The 21,164-nt window shown below is 43.4% G+C and overlaps 1 protein-coding gene across 3 annotated transcripts in view; it reads left to right on the top strand.

The window, feature by feature from the left end:
* LOC126252725 (afadin-like) overlaps positions 1 to 21,164 on the top strand; it is a 96,829-nt gene that overhangs the window by 31,606 nt on the left and 44,059 nt on the right. For all 3 annotated transcript variants that reach the window (XM_049953637.1, XM_049953631.1, XM_049953645.1), the window contains exon 2: positions 19,948 to 20,257. In XM_049953637.1, the coding sequence (XP_049809594.1) occupies positions 19,948 to 20,257 (310 nt within the window). The remainder of the gene's footprint in view (positions 1 to 19,947; positions 20,258 to 21,164) is intronic.

The raw sequence follows: 21,164 nt of genomic DNA, 5'->3' as shown, positions 1-21,164 counted from the left end.
CTCCTCTGCACGGCCATCCATCTTACGCCGCCTCAACTCCATACAACATCGGGGTTTACGACTTGCGATCGGAGCGTTTTATACTAGTCCCGTCGAGAGTCTTCATGCTGACGCTGGTGAGTTGCCACTCACCTACCGGCGCGATATACTGCTTTGTCGGTATGCCTGTCGGCTACTGGCAATGCCTGACCACCCATCTTATCGTTCCTTTTTTGATGACTCTCTCGACAGTCAATACGGGTTGTATGTCTCCGCCCTGCTACCCCCTGGAGTTCGCTTTCGTCGCCTCCTTCAACACCTTCATTTTTCACTCCCTGCCACCTTTCGAGTGGGCGAGAGCCACACGCCACCTTGGCTCCACGCTCAGGTTCGCGTCCACCTTGACCTCTGCTCACTCCCGAAGGAGGTTACCCCCGATTCAGTCTACCACTCCCGTTTTGTCGAACTTCGTTCGAAGTTCATTAATACGACCTTCATTTATACAGATGGCTCTAAGACCAATGACGGGGTCGGGTGTTCTTTTATTGTCGGGGCACAAAGTTTCCAATATCGGCTCCATGGCCATTGTTCGGTCTTCACAGCTGAGCTCTTTGCCCTCTACCAGGCTGTCCTTTACATCTGCCGCCACCGACATTCTGCATATGTCATCTGCTCCGATTCCCTGAGCGCTATCCAGAGCCTCGGTGATCCGTACCCGGTTCACCCTTTCGTGCACCGGATCCAACGCTCTCTTCAGCAGCTGGTGGACGTCGGTTCTCCGGTTAGCTTTATGTGGATTCCTGGCCATGTCGGTATCCCTGGGAACGAAGCTGCAGATGCCGCGGCCAAGGCTGCGGTCCTCCAGCCTCGGACAGCTTCTTGTGGTGTCCCTTCGTCAGATTGTAGCAGGGTAATTTGTCGGCGCATTGTCTCGCTGTGGCATGCCGATTGGGCTGCACTTTCAGACAACAAGCTTCGGGCCTTGAAAGCTCTACCCGTGGCTTGGACGTCCTCCTCACGCCCTTCTCGGCGGGAGGAGGTAGTTTTGGCCCGGTTGCGAATTGGCCACTGCCGGTTCAGCCATCGCCATCTGCTGACGGCTGCGCCGGCGCCGTTCTGCCCATGTGGGCAATTGCTGACGGTCCGCCACATTTTAACGTTGTGTCCGAATTTTAACACCCTACGTCTCGATATGGGCCTGCCATGTACTGTAGAAGCCATTTTAGCGGATGACCCACGAGCAGCTGCTCGCGTTCTTCATTTTATCAATTTGACAACCCTCTCAAAGGACATTTGATTATGCTGTTTTCTTTTTTAATCCTATGCCTGTCAGTATGTCTTTCATCGTGTTCTCCGTTTTGTTGCTGTTTTAAACTTGTGACTCGCGGTGCATTCCTAAAGTAGTCTGGGCGCTAATGACCGTTGACGTTGTGCGCCAAAAAAAAAAAAAAAAAAAAAACACCTTTCTCCGGCAGGCAAAAGCTTCCTTCTTCGTACCTACAATCGCGTCTGGACCGAAGGTCAAGTCCCCATGCGTTGGCGTGACGCCGTCATTGTTCCTATACCCAAACCCGGGAAGGATAGACACCTTCCTTCTAGTTACCGCCCCATTTCTATTCCAAGCTGTGTCTGTAAGGTGATGGAGCGCATGGTTAACGCTCGGTTAGTTTGGATTCTTGAATCTCGACGGCTACTTACCAATGTTCAATGCGGCTTTCGTCGCTGTTGCACCGCTGTTGACCACCTTGTGACCTTGTCGACATTCATCATGAACAACTTTTTGCGAAAGCGCCAAACGGTAGCCGTGTTCTTCGATTTGGAGAAGGCTTATGATACCTGTTGGAGAGGAGGTATCCTCCGCACTATGCACAGGTGGGGTCTACGCGGTCGCCTGCCCCTTTTTATTGATTCCTTTTTAACAGATTGAAAGTTTAGGGTACGTTTGGGTTCCGTATTGTCTGACGTCTTCCTCCAGGAGAACGGAGTGCCTCAGGGCTCCGTCTTGAGCGTAGCCCTTTTTGCCATAGCGATCAATCCAATTATGGATTGCATTCCACCTAATGTCTCAGGCTCTCTTTTTGTCAATGACTTCGCGATCTACTGCAGTGCCCAGAGAACATGCCTCCTGGAGCACTGCCTTCAGCGTTGTCTCGACAGCCTATACTCATGGAGTGTGGCAAATGGCTTCCGGTTCTCTGAAGAGAAGACGGTTTGCATCAACTTTTGGCGATATAATGCGTTCCTTCCGCCATCCTTACATCTCGGTCCCGTTGTTCTCCCATTCGTGGAAACAACTGAGTTTCTAGGGCTCACACTGGACAGGAAACTTTGTTGGTCTCCGCACGTCTCTTATTTGGCTGCCCGTTGTACACGTTCCCTTAATGTCCTCAGAGTTCTTAGTGGTTCATCTTGGGGAGCGGATCGCACTGTCCTGCTTCGCTTGCATCCGTCCATAGTCCGATCAAAGCTGGATTATGGGAGCCTCATCTACTCATCTGCTCGGCCATCCCTCTTACGCCGTCTCAACTCCATCCACCATTGGGGGTTACGTCTTGCGACTGGAGCATTCTACACTAGTCCCGTCGAGAGTCTTTATGCTGAAGCTGCCGAATTACCATTGACCTACCGGCGCGATGTACTGCTTTGTCAGTATGCCTGCCGGCTGTTGTTAATGCCCGACCACCCCTCTTATCAGTCCTTCTTCGCCGATTCTCTCGACCGTCAGTATGGGTTGTATGTGTCTGCCCTGCTGCCTCCTGGAGTCCGTTTTCGTCGCCTGCTTCGACAATTGGATTTTGCCCTCCCTACCACCTTCAGAGAGGGTGAGAGCCAGACACCACCTTGGCTCCAGGCTCCGGTTCATGTTTATCTCGATCTCAGCTCGCTCCCGAAGGAGGGTACTCCGGCTGCAGTGTATTGCTCACGGTTTGTCGAACTTCGTGCGCGACTTGCCAGTCACACCTTTATTTACACTGATGGCTCCAAAACTGATGATGGGGTCGGCTGTGCCTTTGTCGTCGGGGCCGTCACCTTTAAATACCGGCTCCTCGACCAGTGTTCCAGCTTTATGGCCGAGCTTTTTGCTCTCCATCAGGCTGTTCAGTATGCCCGCCGCCACCGCCATTCATCGTATGTACTCTGCTCTGATTCACTCAGTGCTCTTCAGAGCCTTGGAGCTCCATATCCGGTCCATCCCTTGGTACAACGGATCCAGCAGTCCCTCCATTCTTTCGCTGAGGGTGGCTCTCCTGTCAGCTTTCTGTGGGTTCCCGGCCATGTAGGAGTGCCTGGGAATGAGGCTGCTGATGCTGCAGCCAAGGCTGCAGTCCTCCTGCCTCGGCCAGCCTCCCATTGTGTCCCGTCATCTGACGTTAGTGTGGTTGTTTGTAAGAGGCTTGTGTCCTTGTGGTGGGATACTTGGTCCTCACTTCAAGGAAACAAGCTCCGGGCAGTAAAACTGTTCCCAACTGCTTGGACAACCTCCTCCCGACCATCTCGGCGAGAAGAGGTCCTTCTGACCAGGTTGTGGATTGGGCATTGCCGGTTTAGCCACCGCTACCTGCTCTCCGATGACCCAGCCCCGCAGTGCCCTTGTGGTCATGCATTAACAGTGCACCATGTTTTATTGTCGTGTCCCCGTTTTAGTCAATCTCGTGTTGTCCTGTCTCTGCCATCTACTTTACAGGATATTTTCGCGGATGACGCTCGAGCAGCTGCTCGTGTTCTTCGTTTCATTACTTTGACTGGATTGTCCAAAGACATCTAACTCTTTCACTTATTTTATCTGCATCTTTGTAAGAACTTTCTGGTGTCCCCCCCCCCCCCCCCCCTTGAGTTTTACTAGATTCTATATGCTCTAACAATTGTGACTGGGCGCTAATGACCTCAGTAGTTGAGTGCCCTTAAACCCCCCCCTCCCCCCCCCCCCCCCAAAAAAAGAGAGAGAGAACTGGTGAGAAACAATCGGAGAAGCTTGTAAGGGTATTGCAGAGTAGGTTGTGATGAGAAATAATTGTTCGGTAAAAGAAATAGATACATTGTGCCACTCCAGATTAATTAGTGTTGAAGTTAGCCAATTGGGCCATTGTGCATGCAAATTCAAGTGGCCCACCAGAGACGGTGCCACCAGACATGTTTGTTTGGTTTTCTAAAACTGGACAAGAGAGTGATATAAAAATTTACATGGGATGGTAGTAAGAATCAAACTTGAGTCAAAGGCTGAGCAGTCTCATGTGCTGTTGTCTGTGCTATAAGAACAACTGACGCAAATTGTATCTGGCGGGCCACTTGGTAGTTGCACACCCAGTGGCACACAAGGATGACTCCCATCGACAAGATATGGTTCTCTGATCAAGGATTCAGATGGCATAGGTTGTGATACAGCAAGGTGCCAGTGTGATTGATGAGGTTACCACAGTCTCCTCTGTCGGGATACCTGTAAACCAGTGCCATTCCAGCATCCTTCCCTCCATAGTGTGGGATGGCATTTAGTGCTCAGGAAGAGGATCTCCATGCCTTCTGTGGCACCATCAATGGATGTCCACCATGCTGCAAAGAACTCCGTACCCTTGGGAATAAGGCCTAAAGAGACCTGGGCAGTGATGGGTTTGTCATGAGCAAATCCTCGTGGGTGGGAGGCTGGTACTGAATCCATGGAGGTGACCTTGAATTTGGGGCAGGAGATGGCTCCAGTGAAAGCAACACTTGCTGTTTGTCTGCACCTCTGGGTGCTGCGTGTGGCTGACCTAGCATGGGCGCTTATGAACTGGCAGAGGGTTGTAAATGAGAATGGAGGAGGGTGAGAAAGGCGTATTATCATATGGCAGCAGACTCAGCTCATTTGCCACCAAGAATGGAGGTCAGAAATGAGAGCCAGGAGTGGAAAGAGTAGATGATCTCAAATGTGGGAGAAGAGGCCAAGGCTGGTTCTCCACTTATTAATAGTTGACTGCATGGCACGTCACCAGCCAGTCTTTTGTCTGCAGTGTGAAGACACACCGACTGTGCTCATTGTAGATGATTGCAAGGATCCCACATTTGTGGAAGACCAAATGCACAAGCCTAGACTGTCAGATTACCAGGCATGCAGTATGCCTTCATTTTCTTTTTCAGACCTAGTGTGACATGGTTATTAAGTGCAATTTGGAAAAGTCACATTTCTTCCAATCCTCTATAGAATACATGGGACAGTTCATTTCTTGGTGCGGGATTCAGCCAGCCGACAGTCATATATTGTGGATCTTTCACATCGTGTGAATGTGAAAGAGCTCCAAGCATTCTTAGGCAAAGTTGCGTATCACCACAAGTTTGTTTCCTATCCTCTAAATCAGCTGCTTAAGGGCAGATGGATGCTCTGTACTTACAACCTTAAACTGAGAGTCAAAAATTAAGAACATTTCCTCACGAGTTACTAGGACTAGAACTTTAATTTTTTCGCGGAACACAGACGTATGTTCTGCTTTTTTACTTAATTAACCATTTTTGAAGAAGGAAGTTCAGTTTTTGCGATATTTTATTTTTTCAGGATGTTAAAAAGTTATACATTTTAACAAATATTTAAATTCAGATATATTAAAAGGCCTTAAGGAACGATTGCTCGAAATTTCATCTTTCCTCTATAAATGAACTCTTGAGAAAATGTACCTTACACAAAAGAAAGATAAAGCTACAGGAAATGACTTCAAAGATTTTACTTCAGTGCGTGCCTGCTCCATAGCTAGTACCATCATAACTGTCCAACAGCTTTGTCTTGATGGCTCTCCTATGCTGTCTAACCATCTTTTAATACATTTTTACTGAAACTTCCTGGCAGATTAAAACTGTGTCAGACGGAGACTCAAACTCTGCACATTTGGCTTTCACGGGCAAGATGCTACATCGACTGAGCTACCCAATCATACTCATGACCCATCATCACAACTCTACTTCCAGCATTTTGTCAGGCAGGAGATGAGGCACTGGCAGAAGTAAAGCTGTGAGGACAGGTTGCCAGTCTTGCTTGCAGAAGTAAAGGTGTGAGGACAGGTTGTAAGTCCTGCTTGGGTAGCTCAGTAGGTAGAGCAGTTGCCTGTGAAAGGCAAATTTCATTCTGGAGAGTTTTACTGCTTTATCTGAAGACCTGAGCCATTCCTTGCCTAAACAAAGCATAGCTGCTGCAGTTCATAAATACACAGGGCCCTTCTTCTACAAAGTTTTGCACTTTGTTAGATTGCCATAACTGAATGAGGAAACAGGATCATAAATGCCAAAGCAAAGAATGTTTATATCCACATACACAGTTTCAGGTAGTCTATTCCAAATTACGTGGTTCACACATTCGTGTGGATCTTGGGTCCAGTCGTAAGAACATTTCTTTAGTAGACTAATATCTGTTATGTATCGGAATATTGGTTTTATTTCACCCATTATGGCAGGTGGCAAATGGTTATAGTGTGTATTGTTGTTTAGTTACCTTGCCTCTATTGTACTTACACCAACTATCATCTCCTTTTAGACATAACTTATGTTGGGGATTCACATTATTTGAAGGTGTGTGAAAAACCCGAGTTCAGACTGCTCTTCTCAATAATTCTGCATCTGCTGTATTCTGTCTAACTGCTAGATCATAGCACTTCTGAATATGGTCTACAGCAGCATCTGTCAGTCTGTTTTCCCAACATAAAGTTTTTTCCATTCCTCAATTTCTTGCCTTTAGTGCTAACCGGGGCTGGTGAAGCCTTGATCCCACCCTGTTCTGAACATTGCCAACACACACTAGTTTGCAAATGTTCCCATTGGCCCTCAGTTCCTCAACTTCTTTGAATGGCTTTGAGACACCATCTCCATAATTTGTGTGTCTAATATTGTACCATTAACTGAACATTGATAAATACTCCCTACTTCAGCAACTTCCGTGCCATCACTTGAACCATAATAATTTTCTGTGCTCTCTTCTTCATATAACTTTTCATTTCATCCTTGCACCTGCAATGCCTGTAAAGTATTGCTACATCAACTACCTTGCCAGTCTCCACACTTGTAGCTGTTACAACACCATTCAGAGATGTGTGGCCTTTCTTCTGCCAGCTCCCATCAAAAGCTATGGACAAGTTCCTGTTATAATTATTTGAACAACAGCTCACAAAGGACGAGGCGACCATGTGTTAGCCACTTATGGCTGATGTGGAGCCAGAAAAGGAGTCCCTACGAGTGGCTTGCATGGATGACTGCCAAACATTCATTGTCTCCTTGAAAACACAGAGTTTTTGTGTACTGAGCCCATCATTCAGCTTCCCAGATTGCAAAAACTTTGCAGTGGAAGAATGATTGTAAATCAGTCTCTGGCAGGTCAATCACCAGAGTTGGTTGACTGGTAGCCTGTTTGACCAGGCTGTCAGCAAGTTCATTGCCCAGTATCCCGACACAGCCTGGGGTCCGTATGAAGGTCACTGAATGTCCACTATTGCCGAGGACACGAACAGGCTCCTGGATAGTCATTACCGAAGGATGGCGGGGGAAGCACTGGTCGAGAGCTTGTAGGCTGCTTAAGGAGTAACTACAACTACAGATGACAAAGGACTCACTCACCGGTGCAGAAGGAGATATGCCCAAGAGCGCATAGATGGTGACCAACTATGCAGTGAAAAATCCTGCAGCCATCTGGCAAGAAGCGTTCTTCAGTATGCCCAACGTGAACTTAAACGAAGTCAAAAAGACCATCGATCATTAATCCTTCAGTGTACACTGTTTCTGAGCACTGGAATTTGCCGAGAAGAGAACAAAATCACCAGCGGAGGGCCTCAGGTGGAACTGAGCCTTTTGGGTCTTACGATAAGTACAGCTAAGGCCAGGGCCAAGGTATTGATCATGGAGGTGTACGGAAGTGTACGCACAGGAAAGGTGGCAGAGGGGAAGCATTGATTTCAGTAAGAAGCGGCTGGTCACAAACGGCAAGCGGATTCCCAGTTTTGAGCCGTCATTGCAGGAGACGGACAGCTGTGAGACGTTAATTTGGACGACAAGGCAAACTGTGAATGTGGGCGGTATAATTGGCAAGCAGTAATTGCCACCAGAGCTGCAATGGAGGAACACCAGCTTTACGAGAAAGCTGTTCACTGGGCTCGTTCAGAAAGCTCCCGTCGCAGGTCAAACTCCACAATGGTGGCTAGGGTCCAGCCGATGCAGTGCGGATGGTGATGCTGAACCATACACCAGGCTCCCATAGTCAATATGGATCTGTACGAGGGCTTTGTACAGTTGCAGCAGTGTAGGACGATCGGCACCCCAGTCCACGTGTCTCAGGTATAAAAAATATTAAAATGCTGCCAGAACTTGTCCTTTAGCTGACGAAGATGGGGCAGCTAAATTAAGAGGGCATCAAAGACCAGTCCCAAAAAGCGGTAAGACTCCACTAAATCAAGTAATTGGTATTCGAGGTAAAGTTCTGGATGGGGGTGGACAGCACGATGGTGACAGAAGTGGGCGATGCAAGTCTTGGCAGCCAAAAACTGAAAGCCATGAGTAAGCGCCCCCAACTGCGCCTTCCACATAGCTCCCTGCAGCCGGTATTCAGCCACAACAATAGAAGAGAAATAAAAGCAAAAACAAAAATTGTCAGCATATTGTGGGGGAAAGATTGAGGACCCTAATGCTAATGCGTGACCATTGACAGCAATTAAAAAGATTGGGACACACAGGACAGAACCTTGCAGGACCCCATTCTCTTGTATATGGGACACATAGTAGGAAGCACCAACGCGAACTATAATAGTGCGGAGCGACAAGAAGTTCTGTATAAAAAATCAGGAGTGGGCCCTGGAGACCCCACTCATGCAGGGTAGGAAGGATGTGTTGTCACTGAGTGGTATCGTAGGCCTTCGTCAGGTCAAAAAAGACGGTAATCAGGTGTTTTCACCAGGAAAAGGCCAATCGAATGGCAGACTCCAGGTGAACCAAGATGTCGATGGTGGGGGAGCCCTTGGCGAAAACCACCCCAGGATAGGGCCAGTAGCCCTCGAGACTCAAGGAACCAACACAACTGCTGGCTCACCATATGTTCGAGCAACTTGTACAGAACACTGGTGAGGCTGATAGGGTGATAGTTAAAACATCTAGTGGGTTCTTACCAGGCTTTAACACTGTAACGATGGTACTTTCCCGTCATTTTGACGGGAATTCGCCGTCACTCCAGATGCGGTTGAAGACGTCAAGGAGGTGGTGCTGGTAATCCACTGACAGATTTTTAAGCATTTGGAAATGGATGCGATCTGCATACCCTTTCAGGTGTAGTGGCAGCAGCATCGCTCAGTGTATTACTACCAGTATAGAGGTTAGATGCTACTGGGACGACAGATACTGATGAAGATGGCGAATCAGATGAATTCTGAGTACCCTTTACTTTCTTGTACCAATGTACATGCTTTTTAAATACCTTCAGTCTGGCTCTTGGCAAGTTGAAGGGAAGAAAAATCGATGACCTCCCCAAATAGGACTTCTTCAAAACAAGCACATGGATTTAATTACAAAGTAAACAATACAAATCGTGCAATATCAATTATCAACAGTCTTGCAGTGTAGCCACTAGAAAACTTAAATCTCTTGTGCTCAATTATATCCCTGGCAAGGTATTTAAAATACTTCTATGCATGTCAATATTTTATACATAATTTTTAATGAATACTAAATATTTCGAAAATGCATTTTTCCAAAAATTGATTTTCTCATTGAAAAATTCATTCTGTATATCCTTAAGGAAGATGCAGCATTTGAGTGGACCCCTGCCTGCAACCACGTATTTGAGACTGTGAAAAGTAGCTTGCGTTTCACACTGTGCTTGGCCACTTACTAGGCAGAACTTCAGCTTGTAGTTGCAATGGACACATTACAATGTGGCGTGAGGACTGCATTGTCTCAACATCATGCTGATGGTTCAGAACAGCCCACACAGAAGAATTGCTCTCAAATAGTGAAGGAGGCTCTTGATATTATGTATGTTATCAAGAAGTTTCATGTGTTTCTGTACACGTTAAGTTTGATTTGGTGACCGATCACAAGCCATTTGTCCCTCTTTCCAGACCCACGGCATACTTGTCGATGGACCCGGTTCATGAGATTCATTTCCACACTATGGCTGAGCATTCAAAAGCAAATGCTCTTCTGTGTTTGCCAGTGGGACCTGATCGTGGTTTTGATCATGATGAAGTACTTTGTTTGTATCTTGACGAGGAATCTCGCTGGACAGTGAATAGATTCCCTATTACCAGTTCTCGCAATGCTCAAGCTGTCATCTCCGACCCTGTTCTTTGTCAAGTGCAATACTATGCTCAACAAAGATGACCTAAGTGACCTCAGGCTCATGCATTGGATCCTGTCTGCAATAATTTTTTGCTACAACGTAAGATTCGCATTTGTCGATGGTGTTCTCTTGTTGCACATAGAAAACCCTGTTCCACGGGTGGTCATTTTGGCAGCCCTCTGATGCGAAGTTCTTTGCCTTCTACATCAGGATCATTGGGGTGTTTCGTGCATGAAGACGTCGGCTCAGTGCCATGTCTACTGGTCCTGTTTTGATCGTGAGACTGAACATTTAATCACTGCTTGCTCTAAATGTGCAGGTCATCATGCCTCTCCCTGGCAGTGTTATATTGACAATGGAGATGGTTGTCAGTAGTGGGACCAGTAACGGCAAGTAAATTACAATGAAATCCAAACCTTTAGGTGCTTACAGGCATTGATAAATATCAACGAGGACAGTTGAAAATGTGTGCCCCAACCGGGACTCGAACCCGGAATCTCCTGCTCATGGCAGATGATGTATCTGACTGAGCCATTGAGGACACAGAGGATACTGCGACTGCAGGGACTGATCTCTGGCATGCTCCCCGTGAGACCCACATTTCCAACTTACTGTCCACACACTACATTTGTAGCGCCCCTGCCCACTATACTCATTACTCACGGCAGTCAATCGACCGATTCCTGTAAGAGTTCGGGCAGTGTGGGTGCATCTGGATCATTGGCCGGTAAGCCTTATCTGTATGAAGATAGTATCTGTTCTTTCGGACATGTCCAAAAGATCAGATACCATCTTCATATATTCATACAGCAACATTGCAGCAATGTTGTTGAGGTAATTGATACAACAAGGAATCCATTGAGTAAGCTGTTCGAAGTAATGTTGAAAAGTGGTAGGCATTCATGCAGTGGCAAAAGCAATCACATATTAACAAGAAGCAGCTGACGTTATTATTTGAGCGGCAGCTATAAATGTGCTTCTGACAAATCGAGTCTTGTAAACATTGTCCATTCATCAGTATTGTCATAAGTTCTTATGGGCAACGAATGGTGTATGTATCAACTGCAGATTGTCACTTTAAAGCCACCACAAGGACAGAGTTTGCCTGTCGGCTCCTTGATATTGACTAATTGTGTAGCCCATTGACAGGACAAAATGGGTTCCATGATACCTAAAGTTGTTAATCTGTTCAATTCTTCCTTCACTTGAGTGTGAAGTGCAAAGTGAACTTGCTAGCATGGAAAAAATGGGATGTATTTGAGAGTGATGTGCACTACATAATCAACAGCCTTGATGAGTGTTGGTGAAAAAAGGACAGAATATTCTTTGCTCTCCAACTCTTGATAATGTACAAGATCCAACACTAAATCAACAGAATCTGAGACTGTAGGTCCAAAAGCAAACAAATAAATTTTCTGCACATGCACTGTCCACTATCAGAAATGTAACTGGCCAAACCACCACCTTATACATTGTTACTGCAGTAAACTGTCCAAAAATAGAAATCTGCTGACTGTTGTAACTGACAAGACAGTGCGCCCTGCACAAACAAACATGAGTGTTGCACACAGTTAAAATGTGACCTTTCGTATGACATATACAGCTCAATAACAAACATTGCGGACAAGCAAGCCAGTTGTGTTGAACAAAAGAAGCAGGGTGGGGGTTGCAGAATGTTTTCAACTGCATTTGAGAATGCTGCTCTGGTGCAATCTTTGCTTCTGAAGGTGTACTAGAATGGGTATGCTTGTTGCTGTCTGATGTGAGTTGACTGCCGTTGTGTTAACACAAGAACGTAATTGGTGTACAGCGGCGTGAAAAACTTCAGATGCTTTCACTGTTTTGAGTACTACTTCTAAAGAATTGCAAATGCATTTTGGTAGACTTCCTTATCGGAGATGGACCAAATGATAGTATCCTGCACTATGGACTCTGTGTAAGATTCTTTATATTGTGTAGCAACGAAAGGAACTTGTGACTTAAACCCTGCAGTTCTGTCATCCAAGAATGATGTGATTCGTGGGGCTGCTTCCTGAACTGATAGAGCTCTACTCCTGTGGAAACCACATGGGTATATTTGTGATGATATGAAGTCAGTAAATTATGCATGTCATCGAATGAGAGAGATGCCTGATCCTGAAAGGGTGCTAATTACTCCAACAAATTAACAAGTGGTACAATTAGGAAGAGATCCATGACAGAAAAAGAACTTTAATGGAGGAATCTAAAGGTCATACAATTCCATGTCCTTGGAAAACTCATCGTAGATGGGGAAGTTTGGGGGGTAGGCCGTCAGTACTCTCTCCAATGTGGTCATGTACCCCTACTGCTGCCAAAGGAAATTCCGAAGGACAGCCTTCAAGTTCACAGCTGTCAACATTGTCACTTCAACAATGACAACATGTGTGAAAATCAAAGCTTACTTGTTGCCACTTGTGTAGCAACAAACACGATTCAGAAAGTCCATAAAAATTACGATGCCAAAACCAAAATATGTTCAGTAGATTGTCCTTGTATGTTGTCAGATTGGTATCAGTAGACTTTTTTAAAAAGCTGTGTATTTACTCTTCATTATCGGTCCATGCATGAGTGGGAACAGCACCAATATATTTCATAAAACTGTAGCTGAAAATGTGATTTTACAGGACATCATATCTTGGGGTCTATTGATAACAGAGAAAGGGGTCAAGTGTTATAGATAGCCCATGGCCTAGCAACCATTTGTATACCAGTTGGAAGAACGTGCATACTGTAGCTATCCTACAATACAGGGTCAAAATTTAAACTTCACAGACTTCCTTTAGCCTAGGCAAATAGAACAAATCGGTTGGTTCTTTTGCATTAGATGTGATCTAGTGTGGACCTTAGGCAGCTTTCCTGAGAAAACTGCTAAAAATCCATGATTTTTGGTTACCAAAAGTATCAATTGTGGGGAAGGCCACTTCAGCAATTTCTATTCACGGCATGTCATTGAAGTTTTTCCAAATGTTCTCTAGATGCTGATCTCAGGAAACTTCAAAACTTTTTCCAATATCATTATCCATTACCGAGATTCAGAGGTTTAAAGTTACTGTCAAATATGAACCTAACATCTGGTCCGAGGTGCAAATGTTTTAACAGATACAATGATCTCATGGCAAGGGTTGTCGGGTCATCACAAGGATTCTGAGGTGACCAAAGTATGTTATAGTCACCATTTTTTCACCACTGAAACTTTGATGTACATCTCTATATAATGGGCACTTTGCTCCTGTACAGGCTGTCTGTTTCTCAAGTACTTCCTTGTCGTGTGGGGGAGTGGCTATGTACGTAAAAAAACAGTGTTCCATTTGAGTCCATAGACATATCGTGACACTGCACTGAACAGATATTTGAATGTTGTGCAGGAGCAGTTGAATTTAGTGAAACTAAATTTCTAATTGTTGTTTATAGGTCCCCTAACTCCGTCTTCAGAGCATTTCTGCTCAAGCTAGGGAGGGTTCTTGAGTCACTTTGTAGGAAGTACCAGAAACTAGTTATATGTGGTGACTTCAATATAAATTTTGTATATGATGGTGCAAGAAAAAGGATGTTGGTAGATCTCCTGAATTCATATGGTATGAGGCAGACTGTGTTTTTTCCAACTAGGGAGCAGGGGAACAGTAGCACAGCCATAGGCAATATTTTTATTCATTCTTACTAGATGGGCATTCTGTTAGTAAAAGTGTGAATGGCCTTTCAGACCATGATGCACAAATTTTAACACTAAAAGGCTTTTGTACTCAAACCAATGTCATATTTAATTACAAACATGTAGGAAAGTTAATCCAACAGCAATAGAGAGTTTTTTAAACTGTGTCAAGGAACAAGAGTTGCAGGATGTTTATAGTGCTGATAACATAGATGATAAATATATTGCTTTCCTTAACAAATTTCTCATCCTCTTTGAGAGTTGCTTTCCATTATAACGTTCTAAACGGGGTACTAGCAGTAATAGGCAGCCCGGGTGGCTGACTAGTGGGATAAGCATATATTGTAGAACAAAGTGAGAATTATATCATAATCTTAGAAGTAGTCACAATCAAGCTACAGTAGCTCATTACAAACAGTATTTTAAGGTGCTTAAAAATGTTATTAGGAAGGCAAAGAGTATGTGGTATACAAATAGAATAGCTAATTCACAGGATAAAATTAAAACCATGTGGTCAGTTGTGACGGAATTGTCTGGTCAGCAGCACAAGGTCGATAATATAAAGTCAGTTTGCAGTAAAAATATTTCTGTTGCTGATAAATCAGATATATGCACAGTATTTAACAATCATTTTCTGAGCATTACTGGTAAGTTAAATAAAATTTTAGTTTCTAAAGGAAATCGTATAACTTTCTTGGCAAGTGCCTTTCTGAGATTGATGTCTGAAATACTCCTCAGTGATACAGACAAGAGGGAGGTTGAGTCAACAATTAAATCGCTGAAGACTAAGGAATCTCATGGTTATGATGGAGTGTCTAGCAGAATATTAAAATACTGTGCTGCACATGTTAGCCCTGTATTTAGCCAATTTGTAATTTTTCCTTTAGGAATGGTCAGTTTCCTGAGCGATTAAAGTACGCAGTAGTAAAGCCGCTTTATAAAAAGGGAGAAAGGGATAATGTATATAATTTTAGACCTATTTCTATGCCATCAGTGTTTGCAAAAGTTATTGAAAAGGCTGCATATGTAAGGACAATTGATCATTTTATATCACACGATTTGCTATCAAATGTACAGTTCGGCTTTAGAAGTCGTTTAACAACTGAAAATGCTTTATTATCTTTTCTCTGTGAGGTACTGGATGGGCTAAACAAAAGGTTTCGAACACTTGGCATATATTTTGATTTAACTAAGGCATTTGGTTGTGTTGATCACAAAATATTGCTTCAGAAGTTGTCCCATTACGTAATACAGGGAGTAGCTCACAATTGGTTCACCTCTTAAGCAACAGGCAATGAAAGGTCATTACTGGGGGGGGGGTCAGGGATCAGTGATATGCCCTCTAGTATTACGAGTAACTCTAAAATATTTCGGTTTGCTGATGACACTAGCTTGTAGTAAAGAATGTTGTGTGCAACACTGGCTCAGTTTCAAATAGTGCAGTACATGACCTAAGTTCACGGCTTGTAGAAAATAAAGTAACGTTAAATCACAGTAAGACTCAGTTTTTACAGTTTCAAACACACAATTCAACAAAACCTGACTTTTAATTTCACAGCACGGGCATATGATTAGTGAAACTGAACAGTTCAAATTTCTAAGTGTTCAGATAGATAGTAAGCTGTCATGGAAAGACCACATTCAGGTGTCAGAAGTGAGTGATCATTTAACACGGAAATTAGTCTACTTTGCTTATTTTCATTCACTTATGTCGTATGGTATTATATTTTGGGGTAACTCTTCCCATTCTAAAAGGATATTTTTGGCTCAGAAATGGGCACTTCGGGCAATAAGTGGTGTAAGTTCATGAACCTCTTGTCGACCTGTGTTCACGAGTCTGGGTATTTTGACATTGGCCTCTCAATATATATATTCCTTATTGTCATTTCTTGTTAACAATATTAACTTATTCCCAAGAATAAGCAGCTTTCACTGGTTAATACTCGGCAGAAATAAAACCTGCATTTGGATCGGACTTCCTTAACTCTTGTGCAAAAAGGTGTGCAGTATACTGCTGCATCCATTTTCAATAAGCTACCACTCGAATTCAAAAATCTTAGCAGTAATCCATGCTTTTTCCGATCGAAAGTGAAGAGTTTCCTCGTGGGTCACTCATTCTATTGTGTCGAGGAGTTCCTTTAAGAATCGAGCTGATTCTTATTGTGTTGTTGATTGCGTTCACTTAAACTTATGGACTGACTTTTTTTGGGTTCATGAACATTTATTTTTATCTCTTATTACTTGTATGTTGTAATTTCATGTACTGACATGTTCCATGACCTTGGAGATTTGCTCCTCAATTTGGTCTTACGGAACTTGACGTGTAAATAAGAAATAAATAAAAAATTGACCTGGAAATTATTAAACACCACATTTTTTGGTGTACTGTAGTTATAGCCTAAATATGTTGTGCGTTTTTATATTAAGTGAACTTGCATTGGAAGGGAGGCAATTTTGTGTTAACTTTTCATTATGTGTACCTATTTGTTGTTTTTATATTTCAAAGTATGTAAATGTGTTGAAGTATATAAATAAAATGTCAAAACTCCATTGGCCTACAGGATTCGTTTTATTTAAACAGTACATCTTGCTGTACCAGGAAAAGGAAGAAAACAAAATGAAAAATGCTCCTCTCGGAGTACAAAAATGGCGCATATGGTGTTCTTTAAAAGAATCTGACAGAAAAGTGAGGAACCAGCGGCCTCAGTCCTCATTCTGCCTTGTGCTGAGAAAGATTAGCAGACAGACAGTGCAGTGGAAGAAAGAGGAGACAGAACCAGTGAGAGAGAAGAGGCAGTGGCAGGAAGAGAGAGAAAGAGAGAGAGAGAGAGAGAGAGAGATGGTGGGAGCAAAGGAGAGCAGAGATAGTGGAAATCAAAAAGAGGGGTGAGTGGAGATCGTACATAGACTTGGGGGGGAGGTGGGATCTGGACACCACCATCGCCGTAGCTGCCACCCCCTTGCCATATCTCAGCCCCCCCCCCCCTCCCCCCCGCCACCCCACCCCTCTCCGGATCAGGGAACTTGGTATATAACACGAAAAAATTTGCCACTTTCCCCCATCCCCCCACACTCTAGGACAAGGACATGTGTGGATAGGAGACAATGGTGGTTGAAGAGAAAGGTAGAAAGATGGCAGATTGTAAGCAAGAAAGAAAGAGGCATTAGTAATGGGACATAGACAGTGGTAATGGGGCAGAGAGACAAGACAGTGAAAGTGACAGAGATGGAGGTAGTGAAAATGGGAGAGACAGACATGAGAAAATGCCAATAGGAGAAAAAGAAGACGGTAGGAAAGACATATATTGACAGTGGCAGTGAGAAAAATTTTTGTTTGTTAAAATAACATGAGTATGTTTGCATGCCAGAATTTTTGGTCTGGAAGTGGAATGATGATTGAGACAGCAGGTTCCCCACTTTTCTGTAAGAATCTTTTTAAAGAGGAGCGTATATATATTTTTTTGTGCTGTGACTGGAGCATTTTTCAGATAGTGCATAATTTATTTTGCCGCTTGGTGGATAATTTATTTGGCCGCTTGGTGGATCCACTGTTGTAAACATTTTTATACCCATCTCCATTGATGACTGACAGCTCCTGTCTTGACCAATTCTTCTTCAAATCTGTGTTCTTTCATACTTTTCTTTATGTGCAGAACCAAGAATAAATCCTGTGATGTTAGATGAGAGGGGTGTATGGCAAGGGTGTCATGCCATTTCTGACTAAAAACTGCCACACTGAGGTACCTTTGTGAGCAGAAGCATTATCTTGTTGGAAAATCCAGAGCTAGTTTGTTTTCGATACACAGTTACAGTCTTTGTAAGTGTGACCCTTTAGAACAAACTATGAATGTACAATATACCCTCAAACAAAGCTTTTTTGTTTTAGATTTTGGGTTCATGACCACAGTGCACTTGGAAATAGACCGTATGTCAATTGGGTCTGTTTTTTCAAGGTACAGTTGCTTCCAATTGGCATATTTTCTACTGCTCGGACATAATCTGAGGCACAATTTGTCAACAATTATTCTCAAATATTCCAGGCATTTTAGCACTCCAATTTTTTTCCACACTTGAAGTCCATTGTTCTACTATTCTTGCTGCTCCCTCCTCCCCTCCTAGGAAGCCACATGTGGTGAGTGAACTGGTTCCCCAGCCAGTTGTGAAATTGCTTCCCCTTCCCCGTGTCCAGCCCCTATCGTTGGTCATCTGTGTGACTAGGCCCTGCTCACACACTTTTGACACTGTAACAAACCCCTTTTATGTATAGGCTGTTTCTCTTTTCTTTTTTACTAACTTCTTACATTTTTCCTTTGCCTTGACATTTGTGGCTTTTCTTTTCATCTCTTTCTGCCTTTGTATTCCCGAATCCTGGCTCATACATTTTGACCTATGACGGCTGACTTTGTAACGCACAGTTGTCAGCATGTGTGTCGACAGATAGGGCTCCCATGCACCTCTTGGTAAAGGCCAGCCTCTAGGAAGGGGTTATTGCCTGGGTTGCTACCTTCCCAATTGTCAGTGAATCCCAAAATTTGGTAAGTGTGTCCTGAGATATGTAAATGATCACCTAAGGCAGTTTAGTACCCCTGTGTTGGGAGCATAAGGAGGAAGGATTGTCTTCTGAGATAGTGACAATCATAATGGATCAAAGTGCAATGAGTACAACAAACAGACCCATTTAACCTTGGTCCAATTAACAGAAATGGAATGAAAGTAAGATACTAACAAAACTTGCAGCTGACTCTGACAACCTCACTTATCACTGACTGGCAAAATTCTGTATCCTCGTTCGACAAGCATAAAGGAACTAAGCAGACTATCATTCCTTCCCTTCCCCAACTTTTGAAATCCTTCTCAATGGGAACCCTTTGCCAAAACATTTCCCTGCCGACATCCTCTTTACCAGTGTGAATCCCAAATTGATTCTGTATCATAAAGATGGCTGATTGACCTAAGGAAGAAAACCCTGCCACTGAAGAAATAATGGAGCAGGATGCACCTGCATGTTAATTCTGTAGCCCAATGCTTAACCAGATGTTCCAAAGCTGTCAAGGTAATTACTGCTAAACCTGTAGTCATCCTGTAGGTATCCTTCAATGGACTACGTGCAGCATCAGATCGCAAGGTGCACAACTGCAGATATTCTACATTCACAATCCCCAGTTGTAGTACGCCTGCAGAAAATGCAGATAAAAAATGGGTAGATTCAATCATGAAGAAGTTGGATAATCCTTTTGGATGTAAGAGTTGACATCAAGTGATATTTCAGATCTTAGAGAGTTGACTGTGGACCAGCAAACATGTTTAAAATGTGAATATAGTGCAAAATTAATATGGCCATCCCTTGCACCCATCTGAGTTCCCTCACCTTGCCTCGCATTTTAGCATGTTGTCTCATTCTAGTCAAAAAAATTTGTGTGAAATCTTATGGGACTTAACTGCTAAGGTCATCAGCCCCTAAGCTTACACACTACTTAACCTAAATTATCCTAAGGACAAACACACACACCCATGCCCGAGGGAGGACTCGAACCTCCGCTGGGACCACCCACACAGTCCATGACTGCAGCGCCTTAGACTGCTTGGCTAATTCCGCGCTCATTATAGTCCTCTGCCAGTTTTCTCTGCTTTTGGTTTTCCCCATTACCTACTTTACCACGCTTTCCTGTACCCATATACCTATTATTTACATTCCCATCCACTTCCCTATGGCTTTGCCACTGTTTCCATCACTCTTTCTAAGGATTTTATGGCTGCTTATATCTTTCGTTTCCTTTTGTATTCTATCTTGCGTGTTTAGTTATTTGATTTTGACTTACTTTGTTATTTTGGTAATGTTCTGTTGTAAAAAAATAATACACTAACCTCGTAATGTAAAAGATAAATAGGTGAAGCAGGACTGGTGTGGATTATCATGTGTGTGTTACCAATTTTATTCCTGGTAAAAAGTCTCTCATAAAATAAATACTTATTCCTTCAACGAGTTTTTTAAGTCTTATGCAGTTCTTGTATGTTTATTTCACAGCGAAGCCAAATACAGTTGAAACGATTTTGGGAAAATCGTAAAGCTAAGATAAAGAGAAGTCTGCAGAAGCTTCTAACTGCCAACAATGAACTTGGAAAATCTGAATCACCACATATAGATAACCAATTGTTTGAGTACTCTACATCCTCACTGAGATCAACAGCAACACCTGTTGGTGCATCATTATTTAGTTATCCTGCCATAAAGAGCAATCTTACTTTTCCAAATCCTGAAGTTACTCCACATTTCATAGAATCTGCCTCCTACACAGTGTATCAGGGCGAAGGGAGGAGCATCACTGACTCTCCAGGTAAGTTTAGTAGGTTAGTCTTCTACTTTTATCCATTATTATTTCAATAGTGTATAATTTTTTCATCGGTCTATAGAGTATATTCACTAGTGAGTTGCAGAGCCAAATGCTGACAGTTGAAAACAATGGTTTAACCTCTACAGTACATTTCTAATTTTAGGAATAACAAACACATGCTATATTTTTGGAATGTTTCATAAAGCCTTACAAGTATTTCTGGATAAGGTAGGGTGTGTGCACTATGACATAATGCATCCACGCTCTACAAAGCCACTCTGCCCAGTTACAGGTGTGAATGATGTACAGGAAGAATAATTGTTGATAAGTCTCTCCTTGAGCTTGAATCAATGTAATTTTATCTCTGTGATCTTTTTACAAGACATACATAGAAGAATATAGTATATTGATTGACTCTTCTATGAATGTACATGCTCAAAATTCAACAGTAAACCATAGCATGATGCAAAACACCTCTCTTTTAGCATCTGCCACTGGAGTTGAATAAACATCCACGTGATGCTTATGTGTCTGCTAAACGAACTAGTGACAAAATGCACTGCCCTTCTTTGGATTTTCTCTGTTTCCCTTGTGCATCCTATCGGGCAAGGGTCTCGGTCTGATGGAGTACTCGAGTGCTGGTTGAATGAGGATTTTGTAAGACGACACCTGTGTAGGTGGACTGTGTGTTCTGAAGATTCTTCCAGTAAATATCAACAGATATCTGCCTTTTCTGCATTTAGTTTCACATGGTCATTCCTCTTTAAATTGATCTTTACACATACTCCCATGTATTTAATGGGTTTGATTGCTTCCAGAGAACTGTTTGGCAGTTGAGTCATTACACACACACACACACACACACACACACACACACACACACACACAGAGTATGTATGTCTGAAAATTT

This window comes from Schistocerca nitens, chromosome 1 (assembly GCF_023898315.1).
Source record: "Schistocerca nitens isolate TAMUIC-IGC-003100 chromosome 1, iqSchNite1.1, whole genome shotgun sequence".
Taxonomy (NCBI): domain Eukaryota; kingdom Metazoa; phylum Arthropoda; class Insecta; order Orthoptera; family Acrididae; genus Schistocerca; species Schistocerca nitens.
This window is presented reverse-complemented; position numbering and strand designations above follow the sequence as displayed.